General features: G+C 42.6%; 1 protein-coding gene across 1 annotated transcript; it reads right to left on the reverse strand.

Moving 5' to 3' along the window:
• Nucleotides 1–1,018: 1,018 nt before the first annotated feature.
• On the reverse strand, nucleotides 1,019–19,615 carry ccnjl (cyclin J-like). The gene is made up of 6 exons (XM_034093567.1): nucleotides 19,281–19,615; nucleotides 18,025–18,132; nucleotides 13,449–13,659; nucleotides 5,555–5,854; nucleotides 5,283–5,442; nucleotides 1,019–4,329 (listed from the first exon to the last, which is right to left on the reverse strand). Exons 2-6 carry the CDS (start codon nucleotides 18,100–18,102, stop codon nucleotides 3,801–3,803), a joined length of 1,278 nt encoding a protein of 425 aa, XP_033949458.1. The 5' UTR covers nucleotides 18,103–18,132; nucleotides 19,281–19,615; the 3' UTR covers nucleotides 1,019–3,800.
• Between the last annotated feature and the right edge of the window lie 222 nt (nucleotides 19,616–19,837).

A 19,837-nucleotide genomic window follows, 5' to 3' on the forward strand; every position in this document is an offset into this window, starting at 1 on the left:
AGAATCGCTGGCAAGGGGGCTACAACTACAACAAGATGAACATATTTGACCGTGATTTAAATTGTAATACACGTTTCAAAATGATGCCGAAGTAACAACATACTGATACAGGTTAGTAAAAACCATGAATTAATGCTTTGACAAGTCTGCAGACAGACGGCAGGCGAACAACCCTTTTAAAATGCGTGTTTTCTAAATGGAGCTTGGCTAGGCTAATGTTATATGCTCCGACCGTCCACACTCACAACAACGGCCTATACAGACATAAATAAACCAGCGACTGTATTCGCCATGACACAGGCAGTCTATGGTTTGTACTTGTTTAACTTTTGTCTAGTTTCTGAACAGATATGAGGAGCTGTGAGCTCTGAGTGCTAAGAGCTAACGGCTGTGTTGTTTTTCTGGGGCTCTCATTGAAGATGACGTCACGGCTCCGCCTACACTGCGTTACTATAGTAACTACCCCAGTTCCTAAACTGTAATGGAAGCGCAGCATTAAAGTGAGCCGGGCCTAATAAGGCCTAACCAAACCGAGCGAGGCCTGCAGTGGAAACGCGCCATTAGTTACAGTTCACGACTGGCCGTACTGGTGTAGTGCTGTTTGGACGACAGATGTGTTGCATTGACAGCATGTGGTCACAGCTGCAGGGTTGTGTAAAGCAAGCGGGGTTTATCACTGGAGCTGCTGCATTGTCTTTCCCCTGAACCAATCGGAGCAGTGCAGGGGAAACTATCCCCCACTATCTATCGTCAGTGAAGAAGATACACACCCTTCATTACATTGCATTGCATTTACCTGACGCTTTTATCCAAAGCGACTTACAATAAGTGCGTTCGACCAACAAAATACAAACTTGAAGAAAACCGAATCATATAATTACATAAGGCTTCATAGAGCAAACACATTTCAAGTGCTACTCAACTGGCTTTAGATAAGCCAGCCCTTTATTAGTATATAAGTGCTTTGTTAATAGTTCTATCGCTCGAAGTGGAGTCGAAAGAGATGAGTTTTCAGACACTCAGTTCACTTTTGTTTATTTTTCCGTGGCACATCATGATAAAATAAATCCTTCTATCCTTCGGTGTCACATACACCAAAGCTACATATTGGTACAAAATAATACAAAAATATAAATTGGAAGTTTGTGTTTTCATTACTATCACATTAGACAAGTGTTGTTTGGTGTGAGAGACATCAGCACCTTTCACAGGAGGAACAACTGCATCTCTAGCTAAAAGACAAAAGCATTTAGTAATATCTATCACTCAACGGAAGTGGCTGCAATATGCAACATATTCATTGTGTTCAGAGCCCACTGCACCTGTGAAGGAGATGAAGCTGCAGCAGCTCAAATCACACAATTATCAAAAATAAGTTACAAAAGATGAACCAGTGGTGTACACGAGACAGTGATGGCTGTGGTCAGTTTAAACAGAAAAACATCATATTGCACCTTTGACACCTCAGTGAGAAGTTGCTCATGAATAATGAGGAAAAGAGCAAGTTGTACTCTAAAAACAAAATCTAGTTCACACCAGCGGCATTCATCGGGAGGATCACAAAAAGCTTTAACTAAAATACACTGAAAAAAGGAATGTAAAAAATATAACAAAACTGTACATAAAAAGTTAAAACAAAGGCATAGTATCTTAGCTCATATCACCGGAAAGCAAATGAACAGGTTGTTTACTCAGGGGTGGGAAGAAAAAGCTGTAAATATGAGTTGATTATTGTAGTTTCAGAAGGCTTCATGTAGTGTTATCTGAGAAATGCTTCTCTGAGTATGGATTTAAGACTCACAGCTCAAGCACAGCAGCTGCTCAGGACAAGGCACGACACGGTAAGATGGCCTCTGTCCACCACAACGTTTTTCAGTCAACATCTGAGGGTCTTCAGTCGAGCTGCAGAGATCACGGGCTTCATTTATCATTCGAAAGAGAGAAAAGCTATCGGTTTTGTCATTTTGTTTAGGCAAAAAACCTCTTCTGCATCCCCAGCTTCACAAATGTGATGCTTTTCTTCATCCTAAGTGATCAGGAGCTGAACATTTATTTGCCAGCAGGTCAAATAAAGCAGGCCATTTAATTAGAAAAAACATGAGCGCTGTGGGAACTTAACGCTGTTATCTTTTACAATTTCTTCAAAGTGTTTTGTATGTTATCAAGAAAATAATCATTCCTTACATACCCAAATTAGTTTAACAACATCCCAAAGCGCGAGGCCCGCCGTCGTTTAAGGCATTACCATGGTAACCAGTGGGAAACCCATGTGATCGAAACTGGCAATCTGGATGTGTTTATACGTTAACAGGAAGTGGAAGATTGGGGATTGCAGCTTCAGAAGTCTTGGAGGCAATTACCTTGGACTGCCCACAGATGTGTGAAACCAGTGACCATGAGGTTGTTCCACCGCGAAGCAAACAGACTGCTTCATGCATTCAGTTACCGACTACACAGCAGAGAATGGTCCAGTGATGAAGAAGGGGATTATTCCAGCCCCCACAGATGCTGCACTAGCATCCACTTTAAAGCATAAGAGCACAGGATGATGGGAAGGCTGCTTGTTTCGGCCTTGAAACCTGAGCCGGAATAAACCGTTTCTATGAACAGGTACAAAGAAAGCTATAATTAATCAATGGTGTGTTTCTAAGATGGTAAAAGAAAAGCTACACTATATCAAACACAAATGGAAATCGAGAGAAATAATGATCATAAATAAAAGCTATGGCATGTTTCAATGGCATCATATTCAAGTAATCTTGTTCAAGTCCCTGATAATTAGTGGTTCATGTAAACATCGGAGTCATTAACACAGACACAGAACCAACAGTTCACGAGAAGGCAGCAGCAATTCTTATTTACAAAACACGAACAACGTCCACGGCTCCTTCTGGTCCAGTCACATCATTTTGTGTTATATTCTTTGAGCGGTGCAGAGACACCAACATTAAAACTTTAGTATGACAAAGCCTGGAGGTTCCAGAGAGACACAGTTTCACCTGGATGAGTGTCCGCTCTGCCACAAGGCTGGACTTTGGAGGTGGGAGAGACGCCAAGGACAGCAAGAGGAGTAAAGAGGAAACACTGCAGATGCTGCGGACTTCACCTGCTGTGCTCAAAGCAATGAATTCCTCGACTCCTCCGAGGGCTAATGCTGTGAGGAATACCCAGAGGGGCCCTTCATCTCTAACAGAGACTACAGGAGTCGGATCGATGTTCCCGGTCACTGTTTTTCTCTCTCTGAAATGGTGGCTCAAGAAAAAATTAAACACCTGCCTAATTCTCCCTGTCCAACATGTTACATTTTTGGGATTAGAAATTAAAAACAATAATTTCAAGCAGCAAGATATCCTTATCACAGATGCTTTGTGTTCCGTGTTCCTCTAAAAATGGCTCAGCTATCACATGACTGAGAACAGGCACTGAACGAGGTGGGTGTTGGATCACACTGCTGCTTTCATCTCATTCACAGTGATGACAGTCTCATAATAACGTTGATTTTTTAAACCAGTTCAGAGAATGGAAACAGCATCTTTGCAATGCCTCTGTATTTCACGATGGCGGAGCATTTGTCACGTCAGTGTGATGATTTCCACAGGGTCTGTCTTGCATTTGGACCTCTGCTTGCGTTTGAGGCGTCTCTGTGTTTGGGACGAGGGGGTTGGACAAGCTGAAGGTGTAGCGGAGCTGACGGAGAGAGAGAGGAGGTCTGCAAAAGGATATTTTGGGGTGGGGAACTGGCTCGGAAACATAGCAGTGCAGTCCCGCATGGATTTGTGTTCCCTCTCCGTCTCCTGGCGTCACCTGTCAAAGCAGCCGGCTGTGAAAGTGTGATGGGACCCCAGGTAGCCCCCGCTGTAGGCCATACTCAGACAGTGGCGTGGCTCTCCAGCTAGGGCCATCTGCACAGAAATGGGGCCCTGGAGCGGCAGAGCGCGGGCCCCTGGCTGAAGGCCTGAGGTCAAGCTTGGGTATGAGGGGAACCCCCCCCCAGGAGTCATGGAAGAAGCCCCAGTGAGGAGGCCCATCCTGTGGCTCTGAAGGAAGTCCTGAGACATGTTCACCATGGGCCCCAGAGCCTGGGAGTCAGCCAGCGCCTGCAGCTGGGACAGGGACGGGGAATGCTGGGTAAGGTGTGCGAAACTGTCCGGCTGAAAGAGCAGCTGTGGTGTGGAGGAGGTGGAGGAGGAGGTGGAGGAGGAGGCTGGCCTCTGGATGGCTGACATTGGGGAGAGGTGAGAGGTCTGAGGCTGAGACTGCAGGGAGGAGGGCCGGTGAGGAGGAGTGGATTTGGTCTTGTTGGCCTCCTTCACGTCATTGTCATGAGCACTGTGTGAAGGGAAGAAGACAGATGAGAAATGACTCAGCAAATATGGAAGAATGGAATCTTTTTGCTCTGTGCTCCAATAATAGTTGAGCAAACCTCAACCAGCTCTCTTCTTTCCTGTTGCCTATTTATAATGCAATGTCTTTAAGAAGCTAACATGACTAAGTAAAGCCACATTTTCACAATCTTTTCACAGCTTAAGTTAGCTTGGGTAAAGCTAGCGAAACACTGGCTAATAGTTAACGCTTCATCCACACTTATTTCTGTGGTTCAAGTGACTTGACAAACAGGAATTTGGATGAATCAATTTAATTATAACTTAAACCATCCTTGCATTGCTGTTGTAGAGAACAACCTGGGTAGAAGATTTTCCAGAACAAATGGCTACAAATCCATTTATGGGGTAGAGATTGGTCTCTACCAACCATTTGTAATCCTCCACAATTTAGTGTGAACATGTGCCAACAATTACACTAACCCAGAATATGCACACAAATAAATGCACACAGCTGCCAACCAAGAAGTGTGCAATTTAATGACAGTTGTTAAATGACACTAAGGCTACCAGAAAGGTGGACAGGCTTAACCTGATGAACAAAAACATTATAAGCCTTGACTGTTTAAAAAACACAGGCACCCTGTAATCCAAAACCATGGCAACTAAAAATGAACAAGGATAGGGGCCCTGAAAAGACTGCCAGACTCGCTTTCTATGAGACCTTTTGCTTTCTTTTGGGGGTGTGTGTGTGTGTGTGTGTGTGTGTGTGTGTGTGTGTGTGTGTGTGTGTGTGTGTGTGTGTGTGTGTGTGTGTGTGTGTGTGTGTGTGTGTGTGTGTGTGTGTGTGTGTGTGTGTGTGTGTGTGTGTGTGTGTGTGTGTGTGTGTGTATGTATGTATGTATGTATGTATGTATGTATGTGTGTGTGTATGTATGTATGTGTGTGTGTGTGTCTTACAGCAGCATGAGCTCGATGCACTGGGTGAGGTGTTCCCAAGTGTAGCCTGTTAGTAGATGCAGAGCAGTCGTCCAGCTTGGAGAAATCTGAAGGCAAATACGAGATGCTGCCACACATGCAGCAGCAACCTGGGATGGTCGGAAACTTAGAAAGGCGTGGTCTAAAAAAAAAAAAGACAATAGACAATAAGGATCAGAAAATAGTTCTACAAGCTAATTAATCAAACACCTCTGAAAGAAACAAGGCTTGATCCTTTGTCCTTTTACACCCACCTTGCAGCGAGACCTCCAGAAAGTAGTGAGTGTATTTGTCCATGAACGCCTTGGTCTTGGAGAGGGAGGAGAGCGGCCAGCCGTTGTACAGGTCGCCCTCCTGCACCGAGGCGTGGAGGTAGTAGTCAATAAAGTGGGCGGGTGTGGGCATGCACAGGTTCCAGCCAAAGGTCTCGAGCAGCAGAAGCTCCATTTTGATGAGATCCTTCTTGTTGAGCACCAGGTTCAGGCTGCACATAAAGCCCAGAGAGTTCAGCTGCTCCAGTTTGGGAACCCGGTCTTCCTTCTCCTCAAATTTACCTGCAGAGAACGAAAGAGATGCAGTCAGGTCACTGAACACCGTTTAGTGCAATTTGTGTACAAGCATTGGTTTCAAAGTGACACGAAGATAGACTACACATGAAAGATGGACGGCAACAGAACAGAGGAGTAGTCTGCAACAATTTATAATCAATTCATCATTTTCAACGAATCATAAACTAATAATAGAAAACACATTCAGCTCCTCAAACGTAAGAACAGCTTTTTCTCCATTAGGTCTTTAAAATGAAAGAAAAATCCATATAGATTAACTGAAAATTAAGATATAACATATTATATGTTTTATATGAATATTTAATTGGTAAGATCCTCTTTTTGCAAATCATAGCCAAAATAGTCACACTAACAAGGATGTGAAAAAGTAAAAGGGACAACTGCCCAGACTCTCGGTCATTATATCTTCATGTTTTGATATGAGGTGATGATAGTTCTTTGTTCCTTTCAGTATCAAATATAATCATCATGTAGCTACAGGCTGCGCAACAAAACATAACAAGAGCCTGCTTAGCATTAGCAATTAAGCTGACGATTGCTGAACATCTGGCTGTAGCGCTAAGCTATAACGCTCTCAGGAAACATCGCTACCGGCTTGCAGAGTGTGGAGCACCAACTGTGGATTAAACAAGCCTAATGCTTTCTATGAAAAACAAACATTCAGCCAGATCCCCCATATTTCTGTCTCTCTCACCCACTCCATATCCTCAAAGACTTTGCAGCGTAGCATTACAGTGAACCCCACCCCACGATATCCTCTTCTCCATGGCAACAGCCCTGAGGCCTAGGGGGTCCGTGTGACCAATGGAGAGGGGTGACTCTGCCTTTAATCCCACAGGCCTCCTCTGCTCAAACTTAAGAATGAGGGCGAGGGGGTATCAGGTTACTCTGATACAGACTTCCCTCTCAAGCATGTGCTTTAGCTACACTCGCTTTGAGAAGGACGACGTGGAGACTCATTGCAGCCAGTGATGGTTATTTGAGGCCGTCATTGTGACATAATTGTGCTAAAATGTATACATTTGGTTTACGAAACGGTTCAAATCATGTAGAGAGCTAAACAACAATCACTAGCCAAAGGTATTCAAATAAGAGACACTTTGTATGCAAAACAAACAATCAGCTTAGACTAAAGCAAAGTGTCATTGTAGAACATTTAAATGGGTTCATTTATGGACCAACTCAAGTGAGGAAATCAAAACATTTACAGCGTTTAACAACTTTTGTTTTTTGAAGACGGTGCAGGATATGTAGTTTTATTTTTTTATTTGTGGTTTCTTTTGTTTTATTCTGGTAATCAAGTAATCGGGTATGGAGTATGACATACAAACTTCGATTATTTACCTTAAAGGTGGGGTAGGTAAGTTTCAGAAACCGGCTCGAGATACACTTTTTGTTATATTCTATGGAATGCTCTTAACATCCGATAGCAAAGAATATCTTAAGTGCTTTGACAAAAAATCCATAAAAAAAATGTATCTGTAGAAGCCGTAATACTGTAAAAAGTACAATCCGTTTAGCCGGGCCGGCTAAATGGATTGGATGGCCTACCTGCCTGTCAGCCTTCCATCGGGACACAAACTTATCTCGTGCCCTCATTGGTCATGTGCGCGTTCGTGTGTGTTGGAGGAGGGGCTCTATAAGGAAGTGGCAGATTTTCTCCGGTTGTGTATTTTCAAATTCTAGCAATCTCGAGCCGGTTTCTCAAACTTACCTACCCCACCTTTAAGTTTAATAATAAAATACTTCAAAAAGAGACATGATTGTGTTAAATTCATTCTACTCCTTTTGAGACATTAAATATCTGCTTTTTTTGTTGTTGGGTATTCTTGAGTTGTTATCTTACTTTATCGTTGCTGGCTAGCTGTTGTTTCAGAGTTTCTAGGAATTATATCCACTCGGTAGGACTATTAAGTTATGCTTTGTCAAAATATGCATCCAGTACAACAACCCTTCTGTTAGGGTAAATATTAGCCTCTAATCTGGATCCATGGCAATGAAACATTAAAAATAAGGGCTGTATTGGCTTTCCGAGCTGCAGTTAGAAGTCCTTCAATCAACAACTGTGTGCAGCGTCTTTCAAGGACCTCATTTACTTCATCATGTCTGAGGGTCGTCTTCCTATAGAGTGCGAGTTTTACCACTGATGTTGCGACCCACCATTAAGCAGGGGAGAGATGGAGACAGGGAAAGGTTGAGAGAGCATGAAGGGGGGGCAGCCTAACCGGCCAGAGGGGTAATTAGCAGAGAGGCAATAATGAGATCTCCCCACCAGAACAGGAAGCAGAATGAAACGGCGCTGATTACGGCCATCAGGGCTCCCTCCACAGCCCAGTCCACACTCGCCCCATTCTCTCACCCTCATATCCTCTGGACCTGTCTGCTGCTAGTCTGCTATGTCCACACAGATGCTGCCATAAAACGCCATCAATGCTCCCCAATCTCCACACAACCCCAGCCGCTTTGATCTTAAGAGAGACACCGTGCAAGTCAATCTCCTCATTGTGCTCTGTGATTACTCCTCTGGTTTACTACAGAGGGTGACCCGGCACATGAGACACACGATGCCCGAAAGCTTTGAAAAAAGAACACAAAGCCACTTCAGAGGGACCTACAGGAGTACAGTAGGATGAGAGCCACAAAGCGGTTTGAACTACTGTTAAAAAGAAAACGGACTCATGTGTTTATCACAGCCTGTGTGACAAGACTGTGGTCTCATTCCTTTCAATGAGTTGGCACAGCATGGGTGGGCTCCAGCAAAACAACACAGGGCACCAAAGTTGATTCTGGTTCGCCTTTATCTGCAGCACAACAGAAAGTTAGATAACAGAAAGTTAGATAAAAGTGCTGAGAAAAAAGAGCATCAAACTGTTTATTTTGTTTGTAGGATTACGGCACATCAAACATTAACAAACCCTGATTCAGTGCTTACGGTTTAGTCATTAAACTGGACGTCATCTTCTCGTTGGTATTATGTAGCAACAACCCAAATGCAGCCCTTTGTTCTGGTAGTCAGTGTGGATGTGGCCCGAGAGACACGGTGCATTCCTCTCCTCTGAGTGCAGCCTACCTGGAATGCAGGGGGCTAAATGATCATATCTTAAGTACGCGAGCAAGAAAGAGACACTGCTAACGGAGAAAAAACTGCCTTCCTTTTCATCAACACAAACTACCTTTGAATACTCTGCGACTAGAGGACACCTATCCTCGCTCCGGGCACCCGCAGGTGATGTAGGTGAAGAGAAAGGTCAAGGGAACAGGGAGAAGTTAGGAGTCAGGGGTTAGGGAGAGGTAAGGGTCCCTCCCAGGTGTGCTGTTTGAGGAGGAGGAGGGGCAGAGGGGTTTTGAGTAATGGAGGCTGCTAGGAAACCTGAGAGCTGTATTCTCACACTGAGACAAAGAACTCTGTTTCTGTTGCGCTTCATTCGTCCATTTTGGTCACCCTTTCAAAAAGTTAAACTAGGGCCACTACAATAAATGTTAGGCTTTTACAGTCGTTTTCATTTCCCTGCAACACAGAGCTGGAGGCTAGTAAATGTTGAACATTTCTTAATGGAAAAACTGACACAGCGAAACCGGAAGAAAATGGGAATAATTGACATCATACAAGACTCATAGTGGGGACATTGCAGCTGAGCTACACATTAATCCTATATTTTAAAAATAAATAAAAAAACATGTGAATTTATGTTTCAACATTTTTTCCATGCTTCCTTTTGTTATAATTTATTGAAATGTTCCTCTCCAATTTCATCTTTTCTCCTCGACCTGAAAGTGAATTCAAGGAATTTCCTCTTCTGCTGAAACTCCTTTTAATTGCAGGTTCATTTTTCATTGGGTCAATGAAATTGGTCACAGCTTCGTCACAGAATTCCGTGTGGCCACCCCTGGCCCCGGGACCTCTCACAATGTAGGCCCGGGCCGACCCTTGACCCCTGATGCACATGCCTGGGTGATTTAGGAGAATCTTAACTCAGCCCACAGCAATGATGTGTGTGTGAGTATGTGTGGTGTGTTTTGGGGGTATGGGCAAAAAGACCCTCAGGCATGACACAACTACGAAATATGACTTGTGATTGTGGATTATAATCACACAGAATCACTCAGATGAACACCACGGTGAACTGGTGTGTGATTACAATGAATAATATTAACTTTTTTAAGTCCATCTGTACATTTTTACATAATTCCTTTAATTATGAGATCCCCACATGACAAGAGTTCAATCAGAATTATTGTCAAACCTCTGAGAGGGGGTAAAGGGGAGGTGGATTCCCCATTCATCTACAATTCAGGGCCCCCTGCTGGGTGGTTCAGTTCTAACATGTCCCATTTTGCAGGCCACCACCTCTCTCTCCCTTTCTACCCTGTTTAACATCAGCAGCCGACCTGCCTTTGAAGTACAGCTCCATTCGTTTCCCAACCCCCCAGGGATGTGGGGCTGCTTTTACTGGCCGCCCTGTCCCAGGACTGGTTCGCTCTGCCTGTCCCTGACAAGGTGAGAGAACCAAGAGGAAACGGAGCCAGCAGCCAAAGGTAAAAGGACGCCAGAGCCCTGTCGGTTGAATGTGGCAGTAAAGCAGTACCCTTTTGTGGGACAATCTCTAGTGAATAACACGTCAATATGAATCTCAAGTAGATAAACAACAAAATGATTATCACAAGGTTGCCACAGCGACAACTACTAATTTAGCAACGTTAGCTTAGAGCAAATCTCCTCCATACAAACAACCTCAGCTCCCCTCCCCCTCTCTGCGAATGGTCTGGCTGGCTGTCCTGCTTGCATTGACGGGCTTTTGTTTGAGGCCTGACTCGGAGAGCATATGGCAGGTGCCCCTCAGCTCCTCCCCGCCCCCGGGCTCTGAGGCCTGTCTGAGTGCACTGTGTAGTCCATATCATTGAGCTTCTTGTGCGTTCCACATGCAGGATGCTCTTTTTTCGTTTCCTTTAGAGACCCTTTACTGAATCAAGTCCTTTGAACAAAGTAGATTAAATCCAGTTTCAATATAACCTTGCGATGAGATATACACCAAGCATCCAATGATCATAACAAAGAGCCAAACAACAAACAAAATATATAAATAGACAGAGTTAAACCTTGGGACAATGTATACTAGCTGGCAACAGAGGCCCATCTGTGATGTCATTTACCATAACAAATAGCTGCAGTATGCAGAGCTCTGACTTCAGGGACCGAGTCCTGTCAGGAAGACTGATGTGAGCACGGCAGGACTTCATGGAATGTAACACAATAGAAATGTAGGTTTGGGTATGCGGGACGATTTTTTAAATAGAAATATGCAGAGTATACTCAAATTGTCTTCCCTGATATCCACATTAATATGCCCCAGTATTCTGGTTTCGTGGAGCAATTGGATTTTCTGGAATTAAGTAAGGTCTCTAACTAGGATCCCAACAGTTAATAAAACTGACCATAAACTCACTCCTGCTAATGAAGAGCTCATCCATGAACAAACACATGCACACTCAAGCACCCTCAAAACATATAGACACAAAAGAGTAACAGGATTAAGCATTGACTGCTGAGAAGGACAAAAGAAGTAGCGATTAATTAACCGAGTGCGGAAGCCGGAACATTTGAAAGAAAGACAATGTAAGTGGCTGTCAACGGCAGGCAGTGGGACCTGGGGAGGCTGTTCAATAACTAGGCCAGATTCCAAAGTACCTCAGGACAGAAAAGAAAACCAAGACAACTTTGATTCAAACGCCCTTTCAAGCCATCATCAATCACGGCTGAGACTCCCCAAAGTCGAGCAGGAGTCAGAGGCAGGAGAGCAGAGAGAAGAGAGTCTCACTACCCGAGAGCCACAATCAAAAGACTCCGTATAAAACCAGATTCATCTATTGAAGGACAGGAGAAGCACCTCTGTCCAGGTTGGCGTGATAATATTTATTTAACTTCAACAGCCATCTCTCAAAGCTATTTTTGGATTCTCATGATAGCTTTTAAATAAAAAACCTCTTTCAAGTGTCGTATTCAAATGTATTGCACCAAAGAGACTGCTCTGATTGCAAAGATGGCCTGTGTGCGACTTCACACACACGCATACACTGAGCGCTCCCAAGTGAGCGGGCCCTTTTCCAGACTCCCACTTTGACGGCATCATTAGTCTAATTACCCATGATGCCAAGGGCTGCACTAATGTACAGAAAACCTCACAGTCTGTTAATCACAAGACAGACACAGAGACACTAATAACTACCACACAACCTGAACCACGCATCAGCGGGGGAGAATGATTACCATGCCTGCTTTACACAAAACACACACAAAGACACAGTTTTACATTTCACAGCAGAGAAGCATGTTGGCATCACTTCTGCAGAAACACGGGCCGCTTGAGAATGAAAGAGACATGCAAAGGTCTCACATCAACCGGTTAACAGTCTAAGGAAGGATTGCTTTAAATCGGAAACAGTGTAATCAACAAGTATGACATTTGAATGATAATGCGGGTTTCTTAAAAAATACTTCCCTATCCTCCAGCTCAATACATTTAGTTACAACTGAAGACTGCTAGCCTTTTCTTTAAGGTGCCGTCATCTTTTGAAACAGCTTACCGTAGTTTTAAACAAACATAACTCAAACAGGAAGAAACTGTTAATTTGTCTATGACATCAAGTCCCAGATGAATTCAAATGAGGCGTTCAGGTTTTTGGGGAAGCCAGAGTGTATGTGTCATAAGTCAAAATAAACTACAGAGCCCACGTTTATCCAGTAATATTGTGCTACACAGTCATCGTAGCTCTTGTACAACAATAGGGCTGTATGACAGAGGAAATAGCTACATCAGGCTTCGGCTATACCTGTTCATTACTGCCACCAAGTAATACTTATCCTTAAGGTATGAAAAAAAGGCTGAATACAAATTAAAGTTTCATTAGAGAATCAGCCTAAGGAAAAAAATGCATTTATATGAGGATTGCGGATAGGTGGTTCTCTGCAACAAATCACATTTTACAATGACGAAAGGAAAAAATAAATCACACCTTTGATTAGAGGACCTTGGCAGGTGTGATACTAGTTCATATCAAACCGACTAGCTGGCAGCTTGAGTAACAGCAGCTGCCGCAGGCATGTTATTGTCCTCAAACACTCATCCCACTGCAATGGAAACCTTGTTGTTTGTTTTTAACCAACAGCTACAGTAAACTGGCGACGCAGGCTATCAGATCAGTTTGAAAAGTGTAGCTGGAAGGAAAAAAAGCTGCAGCGGTCTCTTGAGCGTATCTCAAATTAGCCTTGTTGCAGGAAGTGTTTCACCTTGTGCCATCTGTGCATAAACCACAGTCACAGTAACTCTCTTAGCGCAGCAAACTTAAAATGGGACTCTTCTGCATTTACAGGAACAGTCCAAATGGAATGCTCAAGATCACACACACAAAGCATGACCTTAGTTAAGTGACTTCTGAAGTAGACTTAGGTTTAGATTCATACAGTTTCCAGTATCAACTCAAACACATGTCTGAGTTTTGATTCAGCATTTATTTAATAGCAACCAACAAACCATTCAAAATGGATTTGAAAGACAAGGTGGAAGTTTAAAAATGGACCTACTTGCAAGGAGCAGACAGGAGAGGGCGATGACATAGAGCTGCTTGACGGCCACATCGTAGTGGTCCATGAACAGGTCCAGCAGGTAGACGGCTAGGTGTCGCGCTGTGGGACATAGCTGGTAGCGGTTACTCAGGATGGCCAACAGGTCTGCAAAGTACCGCCGCATACCAATCTGTGGAGAGTGAGCTCTGTAGACCGGTAGCTTCAGCTCCTGTAGAAGAAAAAGAAGAGAGATGAAGGGGGATGCAAACTATGGGGGGTGAGAGGAGCAGGGTGGGCAGGAGGAAGCGGTGGAGAGTCATGGGGGTTGTAAAGAATATGCATAATAGTGAGCCATGCATGTTCCCTGCTGACTGGGTTTAACTGCTGTGTGTAAAATACGCGAAGAATAAAACTCTGTTAACCATCAGATATTCTTGATTATGCGTCATCCTCATTTAAATTCCATGTAATTCACCATTGCTGAAGAGAAGAGGAGCTAATTTGGGTCAGTTCAGGGGTCTGAGGGAGTGTGTGTGTGAGGGAGGAGGGGGCATGGTTTCTCCAGTAGAGGTTGAAGAGTAGATAGGATTAGATTTCACCCCTAGCATATCTCCTATTCATGTTCAATTAGTTGCATGTGTTTCAAAGTGGAAGGAAGACACTCGGGGGCATTATCATTGAATCAGCCTCAGGTATCTTCACTATCAGCAACAGAAAGCCGCAGAGCAAAAAGGCTCCAGTTTCTAAATCTGCCTCACAGTTAAAAACAATAAACATTAAGTAGTGGATGTACAAACTCCGAGCATATACTTTCTTTGATTTAAGCTGCTTACATTAAAAAACTATTTTTTTTTTTTTTAAATGTTCTGTGACCGTGTAAAAACAAGGGATTTGATTTAATAAGAGATTGAGGATTGCCAGAATAATCTGCTTAGGTTCAAACCGTGAGGGGTCTTTCCACGAGGAGAAATGCAGAAAACATCCACACGATATCAGGACTGTTGTTTAGGAACATCCCTGACTGAAGGCTGTCATAAAAGCCCACAACGCGGCTTTAAATCTTCATATTTCAAAAGAAAAACACGTTACAGTCAATACTTAAAATAATGCAATTTGCTGTGAGGCCTAAAATGTACCAACACTGTCAGGTTTGTGCAAAGTAAACTTATTTTGAACGTAACCGAAACAACAATGATCCTCAGACTGACAATTAAATTCAAATCTATAAATAAACAGTTCCCCCACCCAAATCCACTCCACCCCCGGCATGTGCCACAAACACCCAGTCCTTCCCAAACTCTGCTCTCCTCCCAATGCTTCAGCCTCTGGTCCATCTGTCTGTCTGGGGGTACAAGGGCAGCAGGAGTCTGAAGGGGCTCCGGGGGGGGAGGGGGGTCTGTGTGGGGTGGAGAAGGTGCCTTTGTGGGGGACCCGCACCATAATTAAGGATTCCACAGCTGCCTCCGTCTGATAATTTGCCACATGCTATACACCACAGCTATCTCCCACATCAGGGCATTAGCACTGCAGCAAGCGTCATTAAGGCTGGGGGAGGCTGGGGGGGAGCAGGCGCCATGCAGGAAACCTGAACACTCTGTGAAGGCCTTTTTACACACAGCTCTCTACCATTTATTACCAGTGCACATTTTACTGAGCTTTCAGCTAACCAACGTCTGAACACATCCAGTCTTACAACTTACTGAACACTGTAAAGCATACAAGCAATCTTGTCAATGTGGATATCTTAAAAACAGGACAATATTAGGGCTGTAGCTGGAAAATAGGCGATGTATTAAGAAAACTGGAACCCTGCAAACTTTCTTTATAATCAAATAAACCCAAATGAAAAAACATTAAGAGTCCAGGTTGACTTGAATTCATTAAGCCAGAAAAAAAATATTGATAGTGAGACCTATACAAAACCAGGCTAACTTTTGTGTTCCACCAATAGATAAACATTCAAACACATTCAATTTATATCATGTATATGAGAGAAGTGCAGCAAATCTGCCCTTAAGAAGCAGAAATAAACATACCTACTGTTTGTCAAAACACAGACACAATTAGACATGTTGTCTTCTACAGGTGACTTCGCAAAGCAATCAACTCTAATAGTTTAAGTCTCAAGCATTTCTCAATTCAGCAGTATTTGCGAGGGTATTGCATTATACAGTATATACTGTGCTGAGCCTGTCGCTTGGGATTTCACTAAAATGCTGATATGGGGCAATCAAACCTAACATTAGACTGACACTCTCTCTCTCATTACAGAATGAGAAAAGAGTGGGTGTGTTGTTTAGTTTCCAGCTCTGTGTGCAGATTTTCAGTCTAATTGACGTCTCACTCTGAGTCAGAAGTGCCCAGCATGAGTAAACTGTGTGTATAAGAATGAATCATATATATGGCTCACAAACATCCTATCCACAATCTGATACAGCCCTACGCATAAATGTAATCTCTAGTACTTTCAGGCACCCGATATCTAAACCTGATCTGCAGTAATCTGCCTTAGCTCGAAGCTGGCAGCAGCGTGCCGGCTCAGAGATGCCAGTCGAGTGACAGATGTCTCCATTAATGTGACACATGGGAGAAATATGATCACGCTTGAGGTTAATTAAGACATTTTAAATTAATGAGCCTTAACTCCTCCATGTAATCTAATTTAGATCAGGTTTAAATAGAAAACATGACCACGTAAGTATATTTCCTTCACACCTTTCAATATATTGTGCGGTTTATAAGTCTAGGATGCTGCTGCGGAACAGGCCGGCTGGCTCATACATGTTGGGCTACAAAACTATTATTTTCATCATCGAAGAAAAGTTAATTAGACTGATAATCTACACACAGAGCTAGAAGCTAGATTTATTCTTTCAATCGATAATTTATTACCTAAGCTCTCTGAAAATTGTGAACATACAAGTACTCTCTTGATGTTCTTTTCATCAATTAGTTAAAAAAGGCTTGTAGTAATTTTCATTACTGATAAATCTACAGATACAATTCTTAATTAATCAAAAAAATGTTGAAAGAAATGTCATCACTGTCTGACCAACAGTCAAAAACCTCAACTCAGAATATTTAATTTGTTAGGATAGAGAGAAACAGAAAAATATTCACATTTGAGTGAAGCAGTTCATGTTTACCCTTTGAAAAAAGAAATGTACTTAAAACAAATCATTTGATTTTAATACTGATGCCGATTCAGTTGCTAAACGTTTAGCTTTAGTTATTCGTCTGTTGTTTTAATGAAGATATAAATCCAATCCACTTCATTTCTATAGCACATTTCAAAACAGTGCTGTACATCAACAACAGTATAAAAACAGAGCATAAATTCATAAAGAACAGACAGGACATGAAACAAATGTAAAACACGAGACAATGAAACCAGATCAAAAGCCACAGACTGAGAAACTCTCCTACATGACGTAAAAACAACACAAAACACTAGTAAGATAAAAGCCCAAATGTAAAAGCCCAAGTGTCACTTGGTTTGTAAATGCCAGGGAAAAGAAGTGGGTTTTTAAACGAGATTTAAAAACAGGCAGAGTTGGAGCAAGTCTAACCTGGAGGATATAAAACCATGTATTACTTTCTCAAAGTCATTAAAAGAAAGGAAAGGCTTGACCTTTGCTAAAATTCTTAGCTGAAAAAAGCTGGATTTTACCACAGAATTTATCTGTTTGTCGAGTTTGAAATCATGATCAATCCGTACACCCAGATTTGTGACAATGGGTTTCACATATGGGACAAGAGAATCTAGCACAGGCGGGGCATTGGGGCCACCACTGGGTCCAAACATTATCACCTCGGTCTTTTTTTCATTTATTTTCAAAAAGTTCAAGGCCATCCAGGCTCTGATGTCCTGCAGACAATCAGACAGACGTTGCAGAGGGTTTGGGTCATTTATTTTCAGGGGCATGTAGATTTGCGAGTCATCTGCATACAAATGAAATGAGACGCCTTATGTTTTAATGATAGCACCCAGGGGAAGCAGGTACAGGGAAAATAACATCGGCCCAAGAATGGAGCCTTGGGGTACCCCGTACGGGAGAGGAGCAGAGGAGGAAGTAAATTCATCAAGGTTTACATTAAAACTTCTTTCAGACAGATACGACTTAAACCAGTCTAGAGCAGTACCACTGATTCCCACAGAATGCTGCAGGCGAGAAATGAGAATACTGTGATCAACAGTGTCGAGGCAGCTGTAAGGTCTAAAAGTATAAGAACAGCACTGTTCCCAGAGTCAGTAGCTAAAAACAGGTCATTACAAACTTTAAAAAAAAGAGCAGATTCAGTGCTGTGGAGGGGTTTAAACCCAGACTGGAATACCTCAAGAATGCCAAGAAACTGCTTCAGTACCACTTTTTCTAGAATTTTGGACATAAGAGGAAGTTTAGAGATAGGTCGAAAATTGTCAAAAACAGAGGTGTACAAAACACTGTTATCCTCAGGTTTATGGAGATGAAAAAAGCTAGACAGACTAAATGGGATTACTGGTTGTAAAAGGTTAGCTTTGTTAAACACACGTTTGGCTCCTTCTGTCAACAAAACAAGTCAATAAAGTAGTGCTCAATGATAATAGACTCACCTTGATGCGGAGCGATTGATGGATATCTGCAGCTAGCTGTCCTTTCCACCATTGCAACTCTCTCTCCATCTTTCCCATCCAGAGGACACTTCAAGAATCAAGTTTAACCTGCCGAGACAAACGTGTAAAAAAATAAAGTTGTGTGCTGGGCTGAGAGTGGCAGGGATACACATATTTAATACTTTCTAACTGTATAGCCTATATACTAAGAAAACCATCAGACACATGAGAGGAAAGTTTAATCAAAGTTATTCTACACATGTTTTCATTATAGGCAGTGGTTAAGTCAGTAAGTACATTAAATTAAGTAATTTAATTGTTGAACTTTCTTCTTCTACTCCACTACAATTCAGAGGTAAATCGTTTACTTTGATTCCACAACATTTAATATATATCTTTAGTTACTTTGCAAATTCGGATTAATAATGTAAAATGTAATCAACTCTTAAATAAGACTTTAGTTACACCTGGAGTAACATTCACAAGCTACCATACAAGTCATTCAAACTAGCTGCAGCTTTACCAGCTTTGATAAACACTTTAATGCATCAATAATTATAATACAAATATATAATAAATTATTCTGAAATGGACCAATCTGCATAATGACTGCTTGGTACTTTGTATGTTGACGCTAATACTTTTGTACTTTTACTCGAGTAACATTTTTGAATGCAGGACTTCTACTTGTAAGAGAGTATTCCTACACTCTGGTACAGATACTTTTACTAAAGTACAAGATCTCAGTACTTCTCCCACATCTGACTATCGCATGCAAACAACTAGGTGATTGTGTCGACATCTAAAACAGGGCGATTAAATAAATAGTAATTGTTGAGAAATTCATTCGTTTTGATGAGGTTTGTGAACACCTTGCTAAGCCGATAGCAGTGGGCTCTTTCCCCGCATAGGCCATTTTCTCTGCTCGGGAATTTAAAAGGCTCAGTTAAATGCCCGCTCGACCACGCTGTAGGTCAAAGGAATCAAAGCAGCCTTTCCATAATGCCATTTTTCACACGGTGGTACACTTCCAGCGAGAAATAAATACCACATCTCACACTATGGTTATCATTCAGACACTACGAGCACCACGAGTGATGCTACACAAGTTAACTGCTCATAAACACTCGCATTGTTTAAAACACATCACACTGCGATGAAAATAAACATCTCGGCTCAAACACAGAGAATTTGTCCGAACACGACAGCAACCTAATGAACTTTACATCTCGGAGGTTATTCCATGTGCCACTTACCAGTACGACGGGAATGCCCCCCAGACCCCTTTGTCTCAGTCCGACATCCTGAACTCCTCTTCGGCTCAACTTTGAGAAACACCTCTCTTTTTCGGCGACAAGACAACGGTTGAATCCGCTGGCAAGTTCATAAAATAGCTGCCACCGATCAATTCCAGCAACAGGCGTCAGGTAGCGCCGTTTTCCCCCCTCTGTTTACACTTTTCCGTGAGGTTTTGCTTCGCCGTTTTCTCTCCGGTAGCTCCGTGGTAACAAAGTAACGTCCTCGGCTGCACCAGCTGCTGCTGTTGCGGTGGGCTCATGCGTTCGACGTGAAGGGCCCTCCTCCTGCATGGGAGTTGTAGTCCTTTAGAGTTGAGTGTCAGTACTACAAACACCCACACATCAGAATCGAGTTTATTGCCAGGTACGTTTACACATACAAGGGAATTTGCGTTGGGGTATGGAAGTGCAAACGTACAACAAACATAAGAAAATAAGATGTAAGAAAGTGTCAAAAAGACAACGACTATAACAAATTTACAAACGTTTTAACATTAAAAAGAATAAAAACAAGT

Source organism: Pseudochaenichthys georgianus, chromosome 10 (assembly GCF_902827115.2).
Source record: "Pseudochaenichthys georgianus chromosome 10, fPseGeo1.2, whole genome shotgun sequence".
NCBI classification, from domain to species: Eukaryota; Metazoa; Chordata; class Actinopteri; order Perciformes; family Channichthyidae; genus Pseudochaenichthys; species Pseudochaenichthys georgianus.